This window comes from Populus euphratica, unplaced genomic scaffold, assembly GCF_000495115.2.
Source record: "Populus euphratica unplaced genomic scaffold, PopEup_1.0 scaffold1045.1, whole genome shotgun sequence".
Lineage (NCBI taxonomy): Eukaryota > Viridiplantae > Streptophyta > Magnoliopsida > Malpighiales > Salicaceae > Populus > Populus euphratica.
In genome coordinates, this window is record NW_011500893.1 from 30,084 (window position 1) to 52,538 (window position 22,455).

The 22,455-nt window shown below is 33.9% G+C and overlaps 2 protein-coding genes and 1 pseudogene across 4 annotated transcripts; 2 read left to right on the forward strand and 1 right to left on the reverse strand.

Annotated features, from left to right (window-relative positions):
* The first annotated feature begins 50 nt into the window (after window positions 1–50).
* Window positions 51–2,976, forward strand: LOC105116745 (uncharacterized). Of its 3 annotated transcripts, XM_011014203.1 has the most exons (7): window positions 53–229; window positions 518–695; window positions 788–873; window positions 1,121–1,864; window positions 2,009–2,230; window positions 2,327–2,451; window positions 2,536–2,976. In XM_011014203.1, the coding sequence occupies exons 2-7, from the start codon at window positions 639–641 to the stop codon at window positions 2,622–2,624; spliced, it is 1,323 nt and encodes a 440-aa protein (XP_011012505.1). In that variant the 5' UTR covers window positions 53–229; window positions 518–638; the 3' UTR covers window positions 2,625–2,976. The 3 variants fall into 3 exon arrangements, with proteins under 3 accessions (XP_011012507.1, XP_011012505.1, XP_011012506.1); XM_011014205.1 differs by lacking the exon at window positions 518–695 and having other exon boundaries at window positions 51–229; window positions 741–873; XM_011014204.1 differs by lacking the exon at window positions 518–695.
* A 693-nt stretch (window positions 2,977–3,669) lies between these two features.
* Window positions 3,670–9,067, reverse strand: LOC105116746 (probable serine/threonine-protein kinase mps1; annotated as a pseudogene).
* Window positions 9,068–12,588: 3,521 nt separating this feature from the next.
* LOC105116747 (uncharacterized) lies at window positions 12,589–14,439 on the forward strand. Its single transcript, XM_011014206.1, has 2 exons — window positions 12,589–13,397; window positions 13,704–14,439. The coding sequence occupies exons 1-2, from the start codon at window positions 12,719–12,721 to the stop codon at window positions 14,333–14,335; spliced, it is 1,311 nt and encodes a 436-aa protein (XP_011012508.1). The 5' UTR covers window positions 12,589–12,718; the 3' UTR covers window positions 14,336–14,439.
* The last annotated feature ends 8,016 nt before the right edge of the window (window positions 14,440–22,455 follow it).

Below are 22,455 nucleotides of genomic sequence, written 5' to 3' on the forward strand. Positions count from 1 at the left end.
ATTTTTTTAAATACAAAAATAAACATGTTGGAGAGAGTGGCGAAAAGAGAATGGATTTTATTGTGGTTTTTTGTTTTTTTTTTCCCTTGTGATCTTAGGATTTCCAAGAGAATGGATGAGCATCACTTGATAAGACTCGGATCAGATGGGCTGACAACCCAAATCCTCTCTTTCAATCTCTTAAGCAACAAGGCAAATGCAAGTGGTTCCTGTGGAGAAACATTCGATGGTAATTTTCTTAGTTTTACCTTTTTGAGTCATCATTCTTCTCGTCTTTCCTTGCTTTACCTTTTGGTTACATCCTAATCCCGCTCTTTCAATGATTATTATTATTATTATTTTTTTTCATATGGATTTGATTACATATAGCCAATCCTACTCGTTCTTTCTCTTTGGACTGGATCTGGCTTCCCTTGTGTTTCTAGATTTTACAAAACCACCATCTCTGTATTATAACTAAATGGATTGCAAGCCTTCCCACCGCAATAATTATCAAACTGAGTTTTCTCTTTTTTAGATCGTACGAGATACCATGCCCATGTCGTATCATGACACACAAGTACTTCACCTTAATACGATGCGGGATTCTGGCTTCCTGGAGTCATTTTAGGGCAAGCTAACCTTAAGAGACCTGCTCTATGGACATTTTAGGGCAAGATAGTCTCGCCGACCTGCCTGCCTTAAACGAGTGCAACGTTAAGCAATGATTATCTCAGCATTTTTTTTGTTGTTGTGTAAAGGCAATGTTGCGGCTCAGTTGTTTGATATGTTTGTTGACTTGCTGCAGAATACAGTTTGTCAAAAGTGCGGTGATCGTGGCTATCCGGAGGCTCTAAATTACTGTGTAAAGTGTAAAGTTGTTGCTGAACACACGTAAGTTTCCTCCTGTCTGCCTTTATTTGATTGTATGATTAGATTGATTTTTGTTAGCTCTAAATGTCTTACTGTCTAAACTTGATGCCAATTTGAGACCCAGAAATGAAGCAACCAAAATAGAAGGAAAGAATTGGCATAAATTGAATATCATCACTGCTGCTGCTTATTACTTATGTTGTGACTCTACACGAAATCATCTGTGTATTTTTAGTAACTTCTGTGCTTCCCTTTTTATATTATTCAGCTACTGCTTAGATGTTGTTCCCAAGGATTTTGATGAGGATGTGGTTTGGACGTGTTGGTTTTGTTTATCTGGGAATGATGGCGGACATAATAATACCGTGGACAGTTCTAGTTATACCCAATTATTAACGAGTGATCAAGCAGTTAAAATTGTAAGAAAACAGAAATGGAAGGCATCAGATGCATTCTTGAAAGCTCTGAGAAAGGTAGAGAGACTAAAAAGGGGTCCCTCTTTGCAATCTGCTGAGGCAGAGGCAGAGGCAGCTAAAAGGGTTTGCTTGACTAACTCAAATGATCAAGAATCGGACTGTTCTCACCTTCATAAGGACAAAAGGAGAACACTGGCCCGGGGTGAGAGCTCTGATGAGCATCAAAAAACGAGAGAACATGGTATAATGATTGTAGAAGATAGGGGTGGCTCGAATGAAGAGGTATTAACTGTTGAAAGAGATTCATTTCAAAATGGCAAGAGTGATCTGCCCAAAATTTCAGACCGTGATTCCCATGTTAATGTACAGCAACCTTTTGAGGAGAAGATGAATACACTGTCTGGCAGTGAGAGTTGTGCACAGGATCAGAACTTAAGTGATCAGAATAGATTGATTCTGGATGTTGGGGGTGGCTCAAATGAAGCTGTAAATTGTATTGAAAAAGAGGCCTCTCAAAATAGCACTGCTGACCTGCCAAAAATTTTAGATCGGGATTTCAACACCAATGCACAGCCAATTCTTGATCCCATATGGAGGTAAGAAAATCGGGTTCTCTTTTTATTTTGTCATGTTCCTTTCCTTCCTTTGGGTGTTTTCCTTTTTTTTTTTTTTGTGGTGGGGTAGGTGTATTCTTTAACTTGTACAGAGCATTTAACATATTCTCTTTGCAAATTTGGCAGGGGAAATTTTACCATCAAAGATGGAAATTTTGATGTTATGAATGGACTGGTGGCCTATACATCTAACCAAGCATCCCCAAAAGTTCGCGAGACAGCTAGTTTGTTGCCAGGATGTGTTTCTATAGAAATGCTTCCTAGGCATGAAGTGTTTCCGAAAAAGTTTGGTACTTCAGATGTAACAGCTGAAGATATTGGCCTTTATTTCTTCCCGGAAAAAGAGAGGTTCCATTTCTGACAATATAATTGAACAAGACCTTAGATGAGTTATATCCTGTTTTAATTTCTTGAAACATTTTTCCCTCTCTTCAATTGCTGCAGAGATGAACGAGCCTTTGATGAGTTAGTAGATAATATAATTGAACAAGACCTTGCCTTGAAAGCCGTTCTTGAGCATGTAGAATTATTGGTCTTTACATCTCTTCAATTACCTTTGCAGAACTGGAGTAAGCTTTGCTGCCATTACGTGTTATATTTGTCTGTCTCTCTTCTCATTGAACTGAATGAATGCTTGAATGATCTTTTTGCAGGATATCGGGGAAAGTATTATCTGTGGGGGTTGTTCGGTAGACACAAGCATTCTCACTATTCATGTAGAAGAGAGCATGCTACAGCTTAGACTTTGTAAAATGATGGGTAGAGGCAGTTCAGACTGATCAGAACTATATCATGTCTCCGTAGGCAAGGAATGCTGGAAGGTAATTAGCATGATGCAGAGAAGACATGCTTCGAAAATTCCAGCAATCTTTTCATGGATCAAGTCTTATATCATTGTGTTATAAAGGAAAGAAATGGGCACGTGGGAAATATTACCACGGGAAAGTTGTCCAATTTTGAGAGTTGGGGCTGTGGTTATGGATTTTGCATCTTTATATGCTGCTGTGATTGGCAGAGATGAATTTTGACACAGATGCCTCACTGTCGCCTATACAAATATGAAAATGAAAGTTGTTATTTGTCGTTTAAAGCTTGCGATTCTCTTACACGAGGCATCTCATTGTGTCTCCTCCTTTATCCTCTCTCTTTTTATTATTGTTTTTTCAGTGGGGATCATAAATAAATAGCTGATGTACTACATGCCTTGAATGGATGAAAAGAAATGTCGGTTTATTCCAGTCTGCGAACTGGATCCTACCGCTATAATCCTTTCAGGAAAAAAAAAAAGAAAAGAAAAAGATTCTGCCGATCAGTCACGCTACGCCTAGATTCTGCCATTCGTTTTTGAAGTTCCCTGCCCGGTTCACAAGCTCAAAACTGGGAGTCTATGCTCCAAGCTTCAGGGTGTTCTTACCCTCTTTTTTCATAAACTGTAATTTTTATCATCCCTGTTTCCCTTCGAACATTGAACATCTAGAACCATGTTGTTATTGACCAAGAATAATGCTAGGGATACCAAGATTTTCGGGTACGCCTTTATTAGGGGACTTCACGGAAGCATTCAGTTAACATTCCATAGTTCGTATTTCACCTCTGGCTACATGGTAATCATGGAGCTCACAACTGGCTCTCGTTTTTTTCCAGGGCCTTCCACAATCAATCAATTGTAGGATGCAAAAATTGTGTGACAAGGGAACAGCCGGCTAACCACTTAAAGTTTATATATTATCGTTACTTGCTCGTTGTTGACCTAGCCAATGTGTTGCAAAATGTCTTAGAAGATCCACGAGAAACGACTATTCCAGTTAAGCCGAGAATCAAGTCATGCATGCTGCTCAAAGTATATGTGAAAGATTACATCCAATGTCACACTGCGTGTATTCATCGGGCCCGTAAAGGAGATACATACAAGTAAAGAATTGGAGTTCAATACAACTGTTCGAAGTCAAAATAAAACAACAGGGATGATTACACCTTATAAAGGGTAGGACGGCCTTGATTTCTCATATTCCCCGAAGAGAAGAGCTTCCCGGAGTTGACTGCCTACCTCAAACATGGATTTATACACCTGGAACTATTCCTAAAATCTCTCTGACTTTGCTAAACATTCCCGGAGCTGAAAACAAAGCTTAGACATCTGGGAGAGCAACTTGCATTGTTGGTCTCGTGATGTTAATGACTCGGATATGAGGGTGCCTGGGTTAAGTAATTGTTGGAGCTCATGGCACAGCATAGAAGCTTCTTGGTCACTGCCACAAGTTTCTGCAACAAGTTGAAGCAGTTCACAACCTTGATTCTGAGATGCAGATTGTTGAGTCGGTACTGGTGGCACAAGAAAAGGATGTTGGAGTAATTGAGGGATCCTCCATCTCTCGTTCCTCTCCCAAGCCAAGCATCGTTTCATAAGATCAAGAAGCCATGGATTGGAAACTGGCTCATAAGTTATCTCATGGTTTGAATCCGTTATAACTTTGAACTTGGCCCAAAATGTTTTGTACGCAGAAAAAGGGGTTCTTCCATACACCATTTGGTAGAGGATACAGCCGAGGGACCAAATATCTGATGGCCGACCACACTTTATGGTTTTTCCATTAGTATCACTCTCATTGCACATGAATGCCTCTGGAGACATGTAGCTTAGGGTACCTACCTGCAGAAACAGATTATGAACCACTAAGCAAAATAGTACCAACTAAAAAGCCTTTGAAATAAGCTAAATTGACATATAAGCAATCCCCTCCTTTCTGTAGTCAAAGCAACTTCGTCGCTTTTGTATACCATTCGGACAGCAGCCCTTTTAGGGGTTCCTTGGGTACCGATTCACCCTGCGTAGATTGACTGAACGCAGAAAGCCTTCCACTGGCAGGCAATCGTATTTTTCACAGGTTTCTCTTTATCCAAAAATATTCAGAACAAAAGAGATTCTGAAGTGGCAACAAGTGGTCAGACATGGATGGGCAACAAGGTGAAATAAGCATTCTAATAAAATCACTTTCTATTTTTTTTTTGTTTGTTTACCATTAAAAAAATTTAGTGAATAAAAAATATCTTTTAATTAAAAAAAATATAATTTGATTTTTAAAAAAATATTTTTTTTCTTTTATTTTGGATGGCAAACATTTGCAAAAATAGCAAAAAAATTAAAAAATATCTTGCTATTTAATGATCATATCAAATTTAGTTTTTAATTTTTATATATTTTGTTTTGAATATTTTTTTTTCAATTTTATCATTTAGAATTTGATTTTTATAACTTTGATCCTCATTTTTTTATTATTATTTTTTTCTCTTATCCTTTTCTTAATTGAAATTTTTTATCTATCAAATTTAATCTTTATTTTTTTAATTGTTATTTATTTTATTTAAAATAATTTATAAAATATTTTTTTTAATTTCATCATCTTTTTATTTATTTTTTCTGTCAAATTTAGTTTTTATTATTTTAAATGTTATTTATTTTTTAAAAATAATTTATGAATTTTTTTCTTTTAATTTTTTTATTTATTAAATTTAACCGTTATTCTTTTAATAAACTTGAAAAAAATTAAAAATATTTTTTATCTTATTTTTCATGGTATAGTCAAACACTAGAAAATATTTTTCAACTTATTTTTTATGACATTATTAATCATTAAAAAACAATTCTAAACTACTAAGTAAACAAATAAAAACTAATTTTAAGCGAAGAAACAGGTTCTAGTTTGGACAACTAAATGTGAGGGATAAGTAAAATCTACCTGTGAATCCCTTTGAATGTTAGTAGTGTCACTCATTATGGCTTTGGCGATCCCAAAATCAATCAACTTTAGAGAACCTTTGACAAGAAGAAAATTAGCAGGTTTCAGGTCAGAGTGCACGATACGTTCCTCATGTATGGTATTGACAGCTTGAAGTATTTGCTGCAAAATATTTGAACAAAACAATGTCAATCCCCGTTGCCGTTTAATTAACTATGAACAAGACCAACAAGTAATGCGTGTTTTGAAGACGATGTAAATTTGCTACTTGATAGTATACTGTGAAAACAATGTTACATCAGTGATATAAAACAAATGTGTTTCTTCATCCATGCCAATACCCTTCGATGCAAAATATGAGAGAAAGATGGAAATCCAAACAATGCCACTAATCAACATCATGCCAACATTAGAAACCTATCCAGTACCCACGCCATGATGCAGACCAAGTCTCAAGAATGAGAGCAGAGGCACCATTACAATCCTTCATTGAAACAAAGAAACATTGTCCCCCCCTGTCTACAATGACTTCCTTCTAGCAATAGACACTAATATGTAGATTAGTAGCTATAGCTATCAAGCTTACTATGAGAAAAAGCTATAGAATGTTGCTATAACCAAACTGCAACTATGAAGCAAAATAAGGTGTAGCCCAAAGACCTGCCAATAAAATCTAAGCCAATTCTCATCTATCGTCTGGTTGGAGCTATCCATCTCCTTCCATTTCTGGGACAGCATGTGAGCCAAATCAATTTCCCCGTATTCAAGGACCATGTATATACACCCATCATCTTTGACTATTCCATCTTTATTATTTACAGAGCCACTCATGACTTCGTGGAGCAAAGTTTTATCTGTCACCTAAATCCAAAAGAGACTATTAGGGATCGACTAGACAAAAATAAAGCAAGAATAGATGCCATGCCTTGGAAATATGGATTCTGATGAGAAGAAAAAGGAACACCAAGCTCAAGTATAGAAGATATATTATTCCGAGACAAGATTTATCATCTTCTGTAATGATATCTCAAAGCACCTATGTTGCAACCACAAAGTATCGAGTTCGTGTAAATTGGACAAACAGAGAGAACTTGATAATAAGAATTGCAAAAATACTGCCCAATCATGGAGATTAGTGCATGATTCTTTTAAGGCTGTAAGTGAATACCTCATAATCTATTAACTGTATAATGTTGTTCTTCCCCTTTAATTTGTTTAGATAAAGAATTTCCTGACAAAAACCATATGCAGTTCCATAATCACGACCCTTGAGCTTGATTTTCTTAAGTGCGTAGATTGTGCAGTCTGATGAAATGACTTTGTGAACCTCACTGCTTCCTCCACTTCCTATCTTACCAAGCCTTTGATAGAGCTTCCCATTAACTTTAAAGAACAAATCAGGGTCAAGATTCCTTTTTCGAGGCACTGATGCACCTTTACTACTTGAAACTTTTTCGTGTTTTTCATGTTTAGGAGGCTCCAACTTCACATCTGAAGATGGGTTTTTGGACACTGGAGGCTGAGATTGTACATCAGCACCATCATCTGCTGGTTCAATATCCTTAGTGGACCTCTCAACAACAAGTGAAGGATTGTTTGCAATGTTACTTACTTCAGGCACACCTCCCTGTTGCTCCTTAGGCAGGTCCTTAAATTGGGAATGGATAGCAGAGGTAGAGGGCCCGGTTGCAGCGGCTCTCAGGTCAATTAGCATGTCACTTGTGTCCTTCAATGAAGGATGTGACAGCTGCTCCAAATTCAATGCAGGTCTATCACATAAATGAAAGGTCTATCACCCTGGAGTAAACTTATGAGAATTTGCATTAGAATCCCTCAAAGGTTCGACTGCAGCTTGAGAACCACTCTCACGAGAGCAATATGTCATCGAGTTAAGCATGGGTGCTGAAGTAGAATGAACAGATGTTGTGGTAGCACAAGATGGTCCAACAACAGAAGATTGAGTGGCTGGTTGGCTTAAAAAGTTCCTCAATTGATGCAACTGATTCTGAATAACCATTGTTCTCTTTGCCAGTGATGGTACAGCTCCATCAGACCTCAAAGTGAGATCTGATTCCATGTTCTGCTGCTTTGTTTCGTCATTGATCACATTTGACACCTCTACTTGATTGCTCACATCCCATTCCATTTCTGTCAATGCAAGTGAACCCATATGAGAAGTTAAGTTCTCCAATCCAGTGGCCATTCCATTATCGGCCCCTGCATGTTAGAAGATAACAGAGCATATATTTCTAGAGCAAAAAATTTAGAAACTTCTGTCACAGCATCACGAATTAGATGACAGACAAACAACTAATCCAGCAAAACCAACTTTCAAACCACAACTCAAAACAGCAAGGAACAGCATCTTACCCTGGGAAATGGTGTTGTTCACTGTCGAAAACTGGACTTTTCTCTTACCCTCAACGAGTTGAGATTCTATGCATGTCAAGGGCATCGGATTATTCTCTTTAGTATCGATAGCAGATTTTGGCTGCTCTCTCTGTGCATCAAAGGGATTGAAACTCTCATCAAACGTATTCGTGATTGTTCCAGGAAACGAAGGAGGTGTGATTGACGCATCTTCATGACTTTCCCTGATAACAGTAACTGGATTCTTTTTTGGCAAATTTGAGTTACTCAATGGAACAACATCTTGAGAGCTCTTCGTGCCTGTGGTTGGACCCACATTTGAAGCTACAGTTCTTGACGCTTCACGTTTTGGAATTAACGTACGTCTAGGCTTTGTGCTATTACTCGTCTGCATTATTCCTAAAACGAGCATATCAATCATTTAGAGCTTCAACAGTTATTTCATTTTTTAAAGCATTAAGTTCACAGTTTTCAAAACAAATAAAAAAGAATCCATATTGAAGAAGTTAATTCCATTTTAATAACAGAATCACCAACAGACATGGTAATCAGGATTCCTGGATTAAGCCTTCATTTAGCTTTTTAGTAAATGACAACAAATAAACAAATGTGCCAAAGTTGAGCAGTAGCTTTCAGAATTTCTTAGTAAAAGAAAAGTCTAGAGAGACACAAAGCACAAAAAAAGTTATCGATGGAGAGTTGCGGTGGTACCAAGGGGGCGGTGGCGCTTGAAGGCGGCTTGGACATGCCGGAGAAAGTCCGGCGGGGAGGAGGATGAGGAGGAGGAAGACGTCGTGTCTGCGGCGTTGGTGACGGGACGAAAGAGATTTCTTTGCGGAGGTGCAGATGGGACCGGAAGGTTAGCCTCCCTGTTCATGACCGGATCTGAACAGCATTTCCGTCAAGGAGAGGGGTGATTTCGGAAGTAAAAGAGCAAAATGAAGATTTTAATTTGTGGAATTAGTGTTTGTGTGATGTCCATGAGAACTTTGGAGTGCGGGTGTTCGTGTGTCAAACAGAGAGTGGAACCAACCACACTCGCTCTTCCAATCCTGCCAAAGCCAGCACAGACAGGGGGGGAGAGGAGCGTCTTAAGTTTCGAAATGACTTGTTGGCGCTCTCGACTCAATTCTGCATTTGGGCCTTTATTGGGCCCCTAACCTTTTCTCATCTATAAACCACCTAAGGCTAATATTAATACTGGGCTTTCTAACACGTGGATTTCTAAGGGGAAAACCCAAAAGCTTTCTCCAAACCCCTAAGAGTATTTTTATGGCAAATGCTAAATGAAAAATCTAAATAGTTAATATGGAATTTAAAATATATTGTAAATATAATGTGATCATAAGATTCATATTTTATAATTTAGAAAAAATTGTATACAATGAGATGCCACATCATATTTTGTAAGAACATGGGCAGATTCCGTGATTTTGTCTTAAAAGGAGTTTTTGTACAAGCAAAGCAAGATCCATTGCATTTCAGGACTGGACAGGCTCAAAACCATAGAGGAAATAGAATCGGGCAAGTTGAGCCTTTATATTGTTCATTGGAGTAACAATTGGCCCTTTTGAGCCCAATTTTAAAAGGCTTAGGCTTATTGAGCCACTAAACCTAAATGCCTGAACAATTTTTTTAACAAATTTTCAATAATAAATATTTATTTTATTAAAAATTAAATAATATAAGATGTGTATCTATGTGAGTGTGTGTATTAAGCTGTGAGCCTCTACTTAAATCCTAAGCTAATTTTTAGAGAGTCAGTGTTGATATATACACCACAATAAAGTACTACAATATTTAAAGAATCAATATGGTGTCTAATTTTTTCATCAACAACGATATATATATATGGCGCAATCTTATTAATACAACGATAACTTTTCTTGTCAATCATTTATATTCACTAACCCTTTCATATGGTATTTACATAATTATTCTCATCATTACTTTATATAGCCATTTGTAACTTCTCGCTCATAATGTGATTTTATGTGATGAGATGTATAAATATCTCGAGTCACAAAGTAACTAGATAGTTCATAATATAACATCAAATACAATCACATAATTTTCAAACATATGAACATATACCTTTTTAAGCTTTGATTTTCTTGGTTGTATATTATTTCTCTTATCTAATTTATTGATTTAAATATCAAAGGATTCACTATTTTGATAGAAAACTTATTTTAGAAAAGTATAAAATAATCAAATCCAAATATCTCATTGCAATATGCAATCATGAAAAGCTCAAATCTAATATAAAATTTCAATTTAAATTTAAAATGAAATTCATCATGAACTTGACTGGTGACCCATTAAAAATTAAAGAAGGATTTTTATGAGAGCTGAAACTTCAATTCAATCTTATAAATTCTTGCCCCATTCTCTCACCATCAATATATATTTAATATACCTAAATGGAGTTATAGCAAGAATTTTCTATTAGTAATATGTTATAAGTTAATATTCTTTACTTAATATTTCTTTGTTTTGGAAGAGCCCAGACCTATAATGAGATGTAACTTAATTGAACATGGATTTGATAAGTTATCAAATTTAATATATTTGAGTTTAATCAACTAAGCTCAAATCTTCAAGAATTTGATTCAGGAATTTGATGAGTCAATGACTGATATACTTTTTAGACCAAGAGAAAGGAAATATTAACATAAATATTTAATTAACTAGTATTTATATATCAAATAACCTTATTCCATGCATCAACATGCATGATGCATATAGTTTCATATGATACGGCTTCCTATATATATATATATATAAACCTTGATGAAAGCCAATTGCTCCATGTTTTATGAGCTCAGAATCCACCAATTCTCCTTTCAAGTGGGACAATGGGATCGTCATCTCTGTCTGATAAGTTAGCATTAGCTTTAAGCTTTTTATTTGTTTTTTATTTTTATAGATTTAAAACAAGCCTAATTGCAGCAAATGAGTATGCTTATTCGAAATTCAAACCCTGGATGGCTCCCCAAAGGTACACAGGCGTTATTTATCAACTTTTTTTTTAATAATTTAATACTATCCACGTGATATTATAAAAACTCATTTGAAAATCAGATTTTAAAGACCATGCTGCCACTAAAAAACCTGTTGGACTTGTAAATTTCAGTCTAAAGTTTGGTTGAAAAAGTTTACAAAACCTAAAGCAGATGTTGCCCTAGCTTTAGCGGCTAGTAATCAAGTAGGTTAGCACACGAACTGAATTGTTACTCCCAGATTTCATATTAGTAACGGTTACTACTTGCTAGAGCTCCGTTATGTCCTGGACACATGTCGAAGATGAAAAGTTACAGGTGACCGTTTGGTAATTTTGAGAACAAGAGGGGTGAAATCTTGAGTTTTGATAGTTACGAATTATTAAAGTAAAGAACTTTATTCCATTGCATATGGGTGTTCGCATGATTTTGAGGCAAAGGGAATCAGTCAGCTTTTCCCCGTAAGAAGGACCATTATGGCGTAATTAGTGAGTGCCCTGTTCATGATGCGTCGCAGCGCTTAGGCCAAGAAATTCACCTTGGGATGGCAATAAGGCAAGCTCAGGCTCTTGATGAGCCATCCACACCGTCCATCTGCTCTTGTATCTGATCATTGTTTAGCCACAACCCGTAAGCAGGAGACACCTATTATTTTACCAGGACAATTTGTGAACGGCCACGTTTGTTTATTGGTTACAGAGTTTCTGAATATGTAATTATTTTTTAAAGTTTTTTTATTTAAAAATATAATTTGTGTGTTTGTAAATGTAATTAAAATTGTATTTTTTTAATTTGATTTTTTTATTAAAAAATTATTTTTTATATTAACACATAGAAATGATTTTAAAATATAAAAAAAATTTAAATTTTTTTAAAAGTTATTTGAAATGCAATTTCAAATAAACTTACATAGTTTTCTAATATATTCTAAAATAATAGTTATAAAGTATTATGCAAAAAAATGAATTCGTTGCTAACTAACCAAGCCACGCTGGAAAGTTTTTATTAGAATATAATTTGTGTGTTTGTAAATGTAATTGAAATTGTATTTTTTTTTACATTTGATTTTTTCAAAATTAATTTTTTTATTTTTGAATTATTTTAATGGGCTAATATTAAAAATATTTTTTAAAAAATAATATTATTTTAATATATTTTTAAATAAAAAATACAAAAATAGCTGTATTTTTAAATAAAAAATACTTAAAAAAAAGAAGAAGCTTTGATTAACTTTGAATTCTAGCGTCTGGTATCTCTCTCTGTGTAAATTCTGTGCCTCGTGCGTATCAAATTTTAATTAATATGTGTGCTAAGGCGTTCTATCCATGTTTTTGAAGTATTTGCTGATGTAATAACCTAACAGAAACTGTAAATCAATATTTAATATTGATGATTTTCTTGCGCAGACCATCCACTTTTCCCAAACTGCTGAAGTACTGATCTAACCTACTGGACAAAGAGAACAGAACCCTTGTAGTAATCTAACATGAGGGGCCCATGTCTCTTTCTTCTTCAACTGATCCAAGTATCTCCTCCATGCAATGAACGGTCAGATTTCCATCATGAACAATGTCATGCCCAGGGCTATTAGTTTGCTATAAATCACAGTTTGCACATGCATATCAAAGACTCCATAAACACCAAAATCTAGAACTACATCTCCTACAAAAGGAAGCTTCTCCTCATGTGACAAAAGAGCTCAAGCTTCAGTATTCTATCGCCCTCCAATGGCTAAACCAAAAATCTCCAGAAAACCCACCGTGGAAGTCAACCAGAATCAAAGCCAAGAGCCCCTGAAAACAGAAAAACCACCTTCATGGTTTGTTGTGAGAGGCCTTTTTGGCTGCAAGCATATCCAAACACAGCAGCAGCAGCGGGAACAAAAGCTACAGAAGCAACCACAGCATCGAAAGCAAGATCAGCAGCAGCAATCAAAGAAGGAGAAAAAACATAACCAGCATCAAGACCAGTCGCTGGAGGAAACAAGCAAGAAATGCAAGAAAATGAAGTGTTCAGGCTCAATATGCAGCAACTCAAAGGTCATGCACAGGCCTGAAACAGCTTCCATTGAAGTCCAAAGGAAAAGGGCTTCAATGGGCTCAGCTGGTAAAAATGTTTCAAGCAGATCCATGAAAGGTCCTTTAAATGAAATCAATGGGGTTGTTCCCTCAACTAACTCTTCACTTTCTGCATCTTCCAATTTCTCCAGCAGTAATGTTAGTTCTTTCAGAGGAATGCCATTCAGTAGATTCTCTGGTTGCTATGAATGTAGAATGGTAGTGGATCCTGTTCTTGGAATTGCCAGAGACCATTCCTTGAGGGGTAGCATTTGTTCTTGCCCTGAATGTGGTGAGATTTTCATGAAAGCTGAAAATCTGGAGCTTCATCGGGCTGTTAGACATGCAGGTAGCTCATCACCATCTCCTTCAACTCTTAATACATGTTCATCCAACAACCATTTAATCATTATTTTCACTTTCAGTTATCTATTAGTGTATTTGTGGTTCATGATATTGTTTATTGAAAAGGAACTTATTTTTCATCCATTATTCCAATATATTTTGGTTGCTCATGAGTTAATTACTCCGTTTATTTCAATGCATTGTTTTAAACTAATTTCAAAATTCTCAATACCCACCACACACATATCCATGCATGTGCACCATTACCATCTCAAATCCTTAACTCCCTAATTTTGGAATCAAATTTCAGTATCTGAACTGAGTTCAGAGGACACAAGCAAGAACATAGTAGAAATCATTTTCCAATCAAGCTGGCTAAAGAAACAAGCCCCCGTTTGCAAAATAGATCGCATCCTCAAAGTCCATAATACCCAGAGAACCATCTCTAAGTTTGAAGAGTACAGAGACTCCATCAAAGCCAAGGCCACCAAGCTTCCCAAGAAACAGCCACGTTGCATAGCAGACGGCAATGAGCTCCTCAGGTTTCACTGCACCACTTTTGCGTGCTCACTGGGCCTAAATGGCTCTTCAAATTTGTGCAATTCAGTTCCAAACTGTAATGTATGTAGCATTATCAAGAATGGCTTCAAAGAATCCACCACTCGAGATGACAATGGGCGTGGGATTTTGACTACAGCGACAAGTGGAAAGGCACATGACAAAGCCACAATATCAGAGGACGGCAATGGTGAAAGTGAAAGGAGGGCAATGCTGGTTTGCAGGGTGATTGCTGGCAGGGTTAAGAAGAGCATGGAGGGAAATGCTGAGGATTATGACTCAGTAGCAACTGGCATGGAGGTTTACTCTAATTTAGACGAGTTGTATGTATCTAATCCTAGGGCCATTTTGCCTTGTTTCGTTGTTATCTACAGAGGGTTTTAGTATGGCCTAACTCGTTGCTACTACCTTGTATTCAATTAATTAGGGTAATGTTTCCTGTTTTGTTCACTTGATTCTCTTGATAAACATATTTAGTTTCGGAAGGATTTCGCAATGCATAATTTGGGGCTTTGGTCAACTGTGAACAATAAATTTTGTAAGGCAGAACTTGGACGGACGTAGCTCTCCATACAGGGCATTAAATGTACATTGGACTTGTGCACTGTCTCGGTGTCTCCTCCTCTCCAATCGAGAAGTTGTGTAATCTAAGCAAAACAGTAGCCTTTTTATTTTTGTTTAATCATACCAAGTTCGAAAGTGATGGGCGATCAAATTCTCGGAAAGTATGCACTCATGTTTTGAGATGTAACGACGGAGTTCCAGCGTTAAACTTCCCCACCAACCTAATAGTTTACAGAGGGTTTAACCATTCGAGTGACATTATTATCGAATCTATGGACACAGAACACTAATTTGGAGGACAAATTCATAACCTATGACTTGAGATTCCAGTTTCACTAGCTCATGAAGCTGCAAGACCTGCTTTGTTGTCCAACGCTCCGCGTGAAAATGAACTTCAATATCTACTGTAGCTCAAAGGCCCAAATTTTTCAAAATCCTTTTTGATAAAACAATATTATATTTCTCATAATTGGTTCAATAAAGTAGTTCACAAAGGAAAAAATAGCCTCTGAAGCATGCACCCCTATTCGATCTCACCGAAGCTTTGCTATCCATTAAACAGCCAAAAGAGGGTAGACGAAGGAGAGATGTATGCTACATAATTACCCCCTAATTGTCATCGCAAATTTTCCACCTTTTGACTTTACGTACGTGTAAGAATGAATTCTAGGTTTTTATGAAATAACAGAGTTTAAAAAATTAATAAAATAACATAGTTTGCATTACTTTTATAACTTATTGTTATTTAAAATAACTTATATCCTTAAAAAAATATATAAGATGCATAGGAGTGAAAAAAAACAAGAAAGAAAAAGAAAGATCATGAAGACATATAAAAGTTTTAATTATAACATCATCAGTATCATAAAAATATCTTGATGAGATAAATCTAACAACACTAAAAAAATCACCAATAATAACTCGATTTAATAACATTTGTCATCTAAAGATGAAGGATGAACCACTTGTTTTTAACAATAAATTTGACCCATTTAGATCATTATTGATAATATTTTTTAATATTATTGAATTCATTTCATCAAGATTTTTTAAAGATATTAGTGATATTGTAATCAAAATTTCAAAGTGTTTTTGATGTTTTTTTTGTTTTTTTTCTTTCTTTACTCTCTTTTCTCTCCAATACATTTAATATTTTTTAAATTGTAACAAGTTATAAAAAAACATGTTTTTTAATGGTAACATATATAAATTATTTTATTTAATAAATTATTTCTTTAACTGTGATATTTCATAAATACTTCTAAAAAAAAATATGCCAAGTTTTTTTTTAAAAAATCAACAATGAATTCTTGTGGCGTGCTTTAAGTGGGCAGGAATTGTTATGGAGTAAAGATTTGCACGTCACCACCAGACATCACCAGGGTGAAGAGTGAGCTGATATGCTCGGTTGGTTCCCCTATGAGCTAATTGTTGACTGACTGCCTATGAACCAAAAAGGTCTGTGGGTCAGACCACCCATGTCCTATATGGTACAGCGTGCTCTAGCATTTGTTCTGTGGCCTTGTTTTGTAGCCTGCATGAGATCTTGATTTTCGCCACATTTCTATTCTTGATTTACTATATTTATTGACTCTTGTTTTGTACTCATTGCCTTATGATTTCGATTTTCTTGATTTCCGCTAAAAAAACAAGAGGCAAAGCACCCTAGTATGGGCTTGTCAATCACTTGCATTACTATATTTAAAAATAGCTTCCACTACCAAGAGATTTTGAAAACGGAGATGGACGATATTTATCATGGCACCAGGCCATGGAATGTACTGGCAGTCTATGTGAGGCCAAGTGATAGAATTTAATGGCTCGGGATTTGCTAGATGATGTTTTGGCGCCACCAATTTAATGGATGGGCCCAGAGGAGGCGTGGTCGCTGTACTCTTACAGCCATCGGAAACACTAAAAAGAGAGGCCGACAGGCGTACACGGGCACAATCATAATGTACATTCTGTGGAGAGGGATTGAAATGATTGAAGACGTCAACATGGCATGAAAAGGAGTACTCTTCAAGACAGCCAACCTGTACAAATTTGGAATAATGCCTTGCAGAGCAAAGCATTGCCTTTGCAAGGCAGTGCCCTTTCCTTTAATAATGACAAGTATTTTCTTTAAAAAAATAGCAAGGTTTACTAAAAATTAGGTTAAAATAATATTTAAAAAATAATATAATTTGAATATAACTGTATTTTGAAATATTATTTTAATATAATTGTTACTTAGAATAACGGTCACTTATAAATAAATCCAATTATTATATTGGAGCTCACAAGACACTCAACTTATTAGTATCTTGTGCTTATGTTTGTGCAACAGAGATATAACAAATAAAAAAAAAAGAGAAAAAGTATAGATGGCAGGTAAGAAAAAAAAGAAGATATATTATATAGTGTTACATGAATGGCATGGAGCTTAGGGTTATAAATGGATGATTAAGAGTATAAAAAGACTCGATTTTGATTTGATTTAAAAAAAAACACAAAAAAATAATTTACAATAAAATAAAAAAATTACTAAAGTAAAAAAAAAAAGGAAGGGAAGTTGAATAAAAAACTAAATAAATTGACTCATTTAATTTTAAAATGAACAATAAGCCGATATAAATTATCAATCATGATTATGAATTAAAAAAATAAAATGAAAAAAGAGAATTGCACAACCCAAAAATAATAACGATAAAGATGCACTACATATTAGATGCATTCAATGCATAATCATAACATGGGTGAAAACCCAAAGAAACTAAAGTTTAAAAATATCAAAAAAGGTGCAGCTATGCATTAAATATCAAAGGTTTGTGAGAGAAAAATTAAAATAATGTTTGCAATTCAAAAGCACATAAAAAATAATCCCTCTAAAAAACTCTATTCCATAATAAGTATCAATAAATAATCGAACAACGTAATAGAAATCTTGAATATGATGAAAAGACACATCAAACAATAACATATATTTAAGAGAAAGCCAAAACAAATTAAATATAAAGATTGTATATATAATAATTGGGGATGAAATCATAGAAAAATGTTTTAATGTCTAAAGCGTTAAAAGGAAAAATTGGATGAAAAGGCAAAGCAACTGAAAAATCAAAAAGCTTCTACAATCTAGATGACATGAGACATTCATGTTAGTTGTAATATCTTGCTATAATTTTATTGTACAAGTAATTGCTTGATGTAAAGAGTTGAATTAATAAGAAATAGTTGTATATAGTTACCTTTTTAAAAAAAATTAAAATTATGATATAGAATGATTGTATGTTGTAATTATTAATGGGACGAGATCCTCAATTAAGAGGTATTTGGATCATTTTGACATGGTTTGAGAGTTGGAATTCTAAATTATATTCTTAATTCTCTAAATAAGTGTTTCTTTTTTCTTCTTTATTTTAGGTCTTAAGAGATTTTTTTTTTTGGGTTTCTTTCTTGAGACTCCTTGATATGATAATGTTTGCAATTTCTAAGTGTAAAAAGCTTCTTCTTTTTTTGTTGGACATTGTAACGATACAATTAGTTATTTTAGAAGTTTCCATTCTTGGTAATTTAAAGTCTTTTTAAATTAAGGGTTCTTTTCTTTAAGTTTATAATGTCGGAAACTAATCCAATTAAGAGTTTCAATTCAGGATGCTTGTGCAAAGAAGTATAGTCACTTAAATAGACCGCCTACTAATCTTAGAGAGATTGTTTTTTAGGAGAGTAAGAATGTCCATGATATCTCTTGGTTACTAGGTTCTATTAAACTATATATGGTGAATAATATTTTTTCATTCATTACTGTTATCGAGATGTAGGTTTATCTTAGAAATATTTATTCTCAAAAGTTTCAATTGGAGTTGGCAATCAGTAATTATCATCACTATAATCTTTCTATTGAACAATTTTTTCATAACTCAATTTTTATCCCTATTTCTAAAATATTTTCAAAAAATATGCTTTCAACCATTCATGTACCCATTCCATGATTTTTTACTATTTTTCTCTTGTTGACATTTTTTTGAAAATGAATGCCAAAAAATGAGAAAAGTAAAAATTAAAAAAGAAGATTGATAGATGAAATGCAAAAAAAAATAAAAAGAGAGACCATAGTAAATTTTGGTTACTTTCTCTCTAAGTAATTGGGTAAAAATAAAAAAAATGACTATAAATAGAAAAGAAATTTTGAGTAAAAGGGGAAGAATGGATGCAAAAAACCTAGCCACCTTGGAAAAAGAGCCAAAACAATTTTGAAGAGAAAAGGATAATGTGAAAAAAATAAGAAAGTATGCAGAAAGAGAGAGAAAGAGAAGGAAAAAATTAAAAAAAAAAGCAAGAAACGTAAAAGCCTCACACTATCTCTCTTATACAAACCCAGCCTATACCACCACATCTCCATCATTCTTTGTCGAATCCCAACCACCATCCCTGCCATAAGTCACTAACCAATTATTATATCATTAACTATATTTTATTTCTTTTCTCTTCTTACCTATTCAACAACAACACCACCATTGATAGCATTCACCTTTTTTTTATTATTGCATTTAGACTAAACTACAACAAATAAGATCAACAGTCAAAACAGAAGCCTTGGCTAGATACAATAGTGAAGAAGGAAGGAGAAAGAAGAGATGAATTGAGAGAGAGAAAATAAAGAAGAAAAAAATAAATCAAAAGAGTAAATAACAATGTTTAGTCACTCTCAGCTTGGCTTCACTCTAAAAACCATGACATTTGAGATGGTTAATAGGGTATATACTACACACGATAAAATAAGATCCAAGTCATATACTCATTGTTATAGTTACAAAGAGTTCAGATATATTGTAAAGCATTAAAGTAAAAAAGAAAAACTCTATCATTATTGGAGAAAAAAAGGCATATCACTAAACATTATAAAGTACAACTTCAAAACCAACACACTTTAGCCCTCTTTAATGTTATCCAATCTAATTTCATAGCTATCTTTTTGGTTTATTCTATAGATAAACACTTTATAAGTAATTTTTTCTCTCACCTCATATCTTTGATTATATTTTTTTTTTGTTCACTTATTATCCACTAAATATCACAAGCTTGTTATTTATTCTATTCGATGCACTTTTCTTGGATATAGTAATGTCCATAAAAGGTTTATGTGTTTTGATTTGGATGCTAATAAACTTTTTATTTATTAAATGATGATTTTTTTTTAATAATCAGCATTTCTTTCAATCTTTTGCTTTTCATTATTCCTTTTTAATTTTTCTTTCTGTTTCTTATGATATGTCTTAATCTATTGGATGTTTTAAGGTAAGGTTGTGAATTAGAGATATCGTCCACCATTTCTATAGCTTTACCTTACCCTAATGGCTAGTCCTTTCTTGGCTAACCTTATTAGTCATCTTGGATTTCATGTCCTTCAAATAGGTATGAATTCACTTATATAAATATTTAAGTCACTCTTAATACTACTAGTGTACCTCAATCTTACTATTAGACTTTCACTCAAGCATGTTGGTAGGAAGCTATACAATAAGAGTTGTAAAATTTTTAAGATAATCACACATGTTTCTTACATTGATGGTATCAAACTTTTTATCTACAAATGATTTTACACCATAAAGCTATGTTATGATGGTTATATCGTAAGGTATAAAGCCCGTTTAATGGCTCTTGAGAATTGACATGAATATGGACTTGATTATAAAAAAGACATTTACATTTATGGATAAGATGACTATTATTCACACTACTATAGCTTTTACTGCCATGAAATGGTGGTCACTCCTTCATGGAAATATCAAAAAATAAATAAATAACTACTTCACCTAGCATGTTCACTCGTTCTTATTTTAAGATTTATCACTTGAAGCAATCTATATATGGATTGAAGTAGGAACAATACACCTGGTTTGAGAAGTTTATTGAAGTAGGAACAATAAACCTGGTTTGAGAAGTTTTGTTCTATCATTCTTGATTTTAACTTTATTCAGAATTAATTTCATTCCTATTTCTTACTTTGAACGAATATCAATGGTCTTGTTATGCTTCCTGTATATGTGGATGATATTGTTATTATAAAATCTAACTTTTTGTTGATTGAGCAAATATAAACACATCTCAACACTTCTATTCATATGAAATATCTTAGTCTCATACAATATGTTTTTGGTCTTAAGCATCGTTGTCTGACTGGCACACTCCAGCATCAATATAAGTATACTCAAGAGCTTACCATCTTAATTGATCTTCATTCCAGTAACTCGACCCTTATACCAATAAAAGTTAACTTGAAGCTATAAAAACAAATGATGGCATGTTATTTTATGATCCTTCCTAATATATGCAGCCAGTATATAGTTTAAATTATTTGACAATTGCTTTGCTTGATATTTCTTTTGTTGTGTAGTATGTTAGCTAGTTTATAGATGCTCCTTATCATTCTCACTTGACCGTTTATACAATGTATTCTTCAATATCTCAAGAATACTCCTGGTTATAAGTAATTTTTTTATTACTAGGACATCTTTATAGTTGATGAGTTTTAGTAATGAAGATTGGATTAGTTGTCCTTGTACACATCGTTCAGTTACTAGTTGATGTGTATTTCTTAGTAAGCTTTTATTTCTTAGAAGAGTAAGAAGTAGGATCAAGTTTTTAAGTTTTTAATCAATTTTGAATATCATAGTATATCATTCATTTGCTCTGAGATTGTTTGGTTTAGGGGTATGTTTGGTGAAGTTGGTGTTTTTTAGCTTAATGTAACTCTCTTTCATGCTAATAACACTAGTGTTATTCCAATTATGTTAATCTAGTCTTTCATGAGCGATCAAAACACATTAAAGTAGATTTTCATTCTATTTGTGAAGCATTTGGTCAACATGCGATTACTCTCCCTTGAATTTCCTTTGAGTTTTAGATGATTAACATGTTTACTACCACTCTATCTTGTTACTGACATTAATTCATGATTGACAAATTGATGTTTCGTTTCGTGATCCAACAACATCTAACATTAAATCTATTGGAAATGAAGTTTTATTTTTTTATGAAGTTATCTCAGTCTCATGGTCTAAGTTGCAAGTTTAATAAGTTAGCTGGTGTTGAGTTGGGTTTTTTTTCTTTTTTTTTAATTGATTTTTTTATTTTATTCTTTAGGGGCGGTTGGAAATCAAGCTTCATAATTTATTTTTATTTACTTTATATAAAGTTATTCCAATCTCATGATCCGAGTTATAGGTTTGACAAGTTAACTTGAATTGACTTCAATAGTGCTTTTATCCTTTTTTTATTTGAGTTGATTATAAATTTACCTTTATAATTTATCTTTATAATTTATTTTGATTTGTTTTCTATAGAATTATCATGATCTTATAACTTAGATCCTAGATCATAGATTTGATATGTTAATATAAATCAATTCAATTTATTGAAGTTTTAATATTTGAAAAAAGATATCATTAATATACATCATATTTTATTTAAATCTTTTTTTTTTTTTAATTATACCATGTCATGGACACAGAATTCTCACTGCTTTTACATACCTCCCACAAAACACAACACCAGACAATAGTCTAGTTTGTTATATAGGATTGTCCACGTGAAACATTGCAGAATCTACCGAAATTACTATGCTGAATATAGATAAGACGAAGGAAAAGAAAGCTCTTGTCCACTGTTCAAAACATCTCCTAAATTTGAATTTCGCCGAAGAAGAATTCATTCAAATCCTTTTCTTTTTCTTTGAAATTTTCTGATATCAAAGACGTTAACAAATGCATTTTACCAATAGAAGAAATATAAATAGCCAATTACAAATATAAAATTTATGATAGTTGACGCCTAATTTTCATAAAACAATAAAAATAATCTAAAACTGAGACGATATTTAGAGTCCAGGAGGTGGGGAGCTCAACTAGAGCCAGCCGGTTGAATAGAGCTAGCAAGTCAATCTCTATGTTATAACA

Coding starts and splice junctions, on each gene's coding strand:
- LOC105116747 (XM_011014206.1), top strand. CDS start 12,719: ATGGCTAAACCAAAAATCTCCAGAAAACCCACCGTGGAAGTCAACCAG. Junction 13,398..13,703: donor TCGGGCTGTTAGACATGCAG/GTAGCTCATCAC, acceptor ATCAAATTTCAG/TATCTGAACTGAGTTCAGAG.
- LOC105116745 (XM_011014205.1), top strand. CDS start 112: ATGGATGAGCATCACTTGATAAGACTCGGATCAGATGGGCTGACAACC. Junction 1,865..2,008: donor ATTCTTGATCCCATATGGAG/GTAAGAAAATCG, acceptor CAAATTTGGCAG/GGGAAATTTTACCATCAAAG. Junction 2,231..2,326: donor TTCTTCCCGGAAAAAGAGAG/GTTCCATTTCTG, acceptor CAATTGCTGCAG/AGATGAACGAGCCTTTGATG.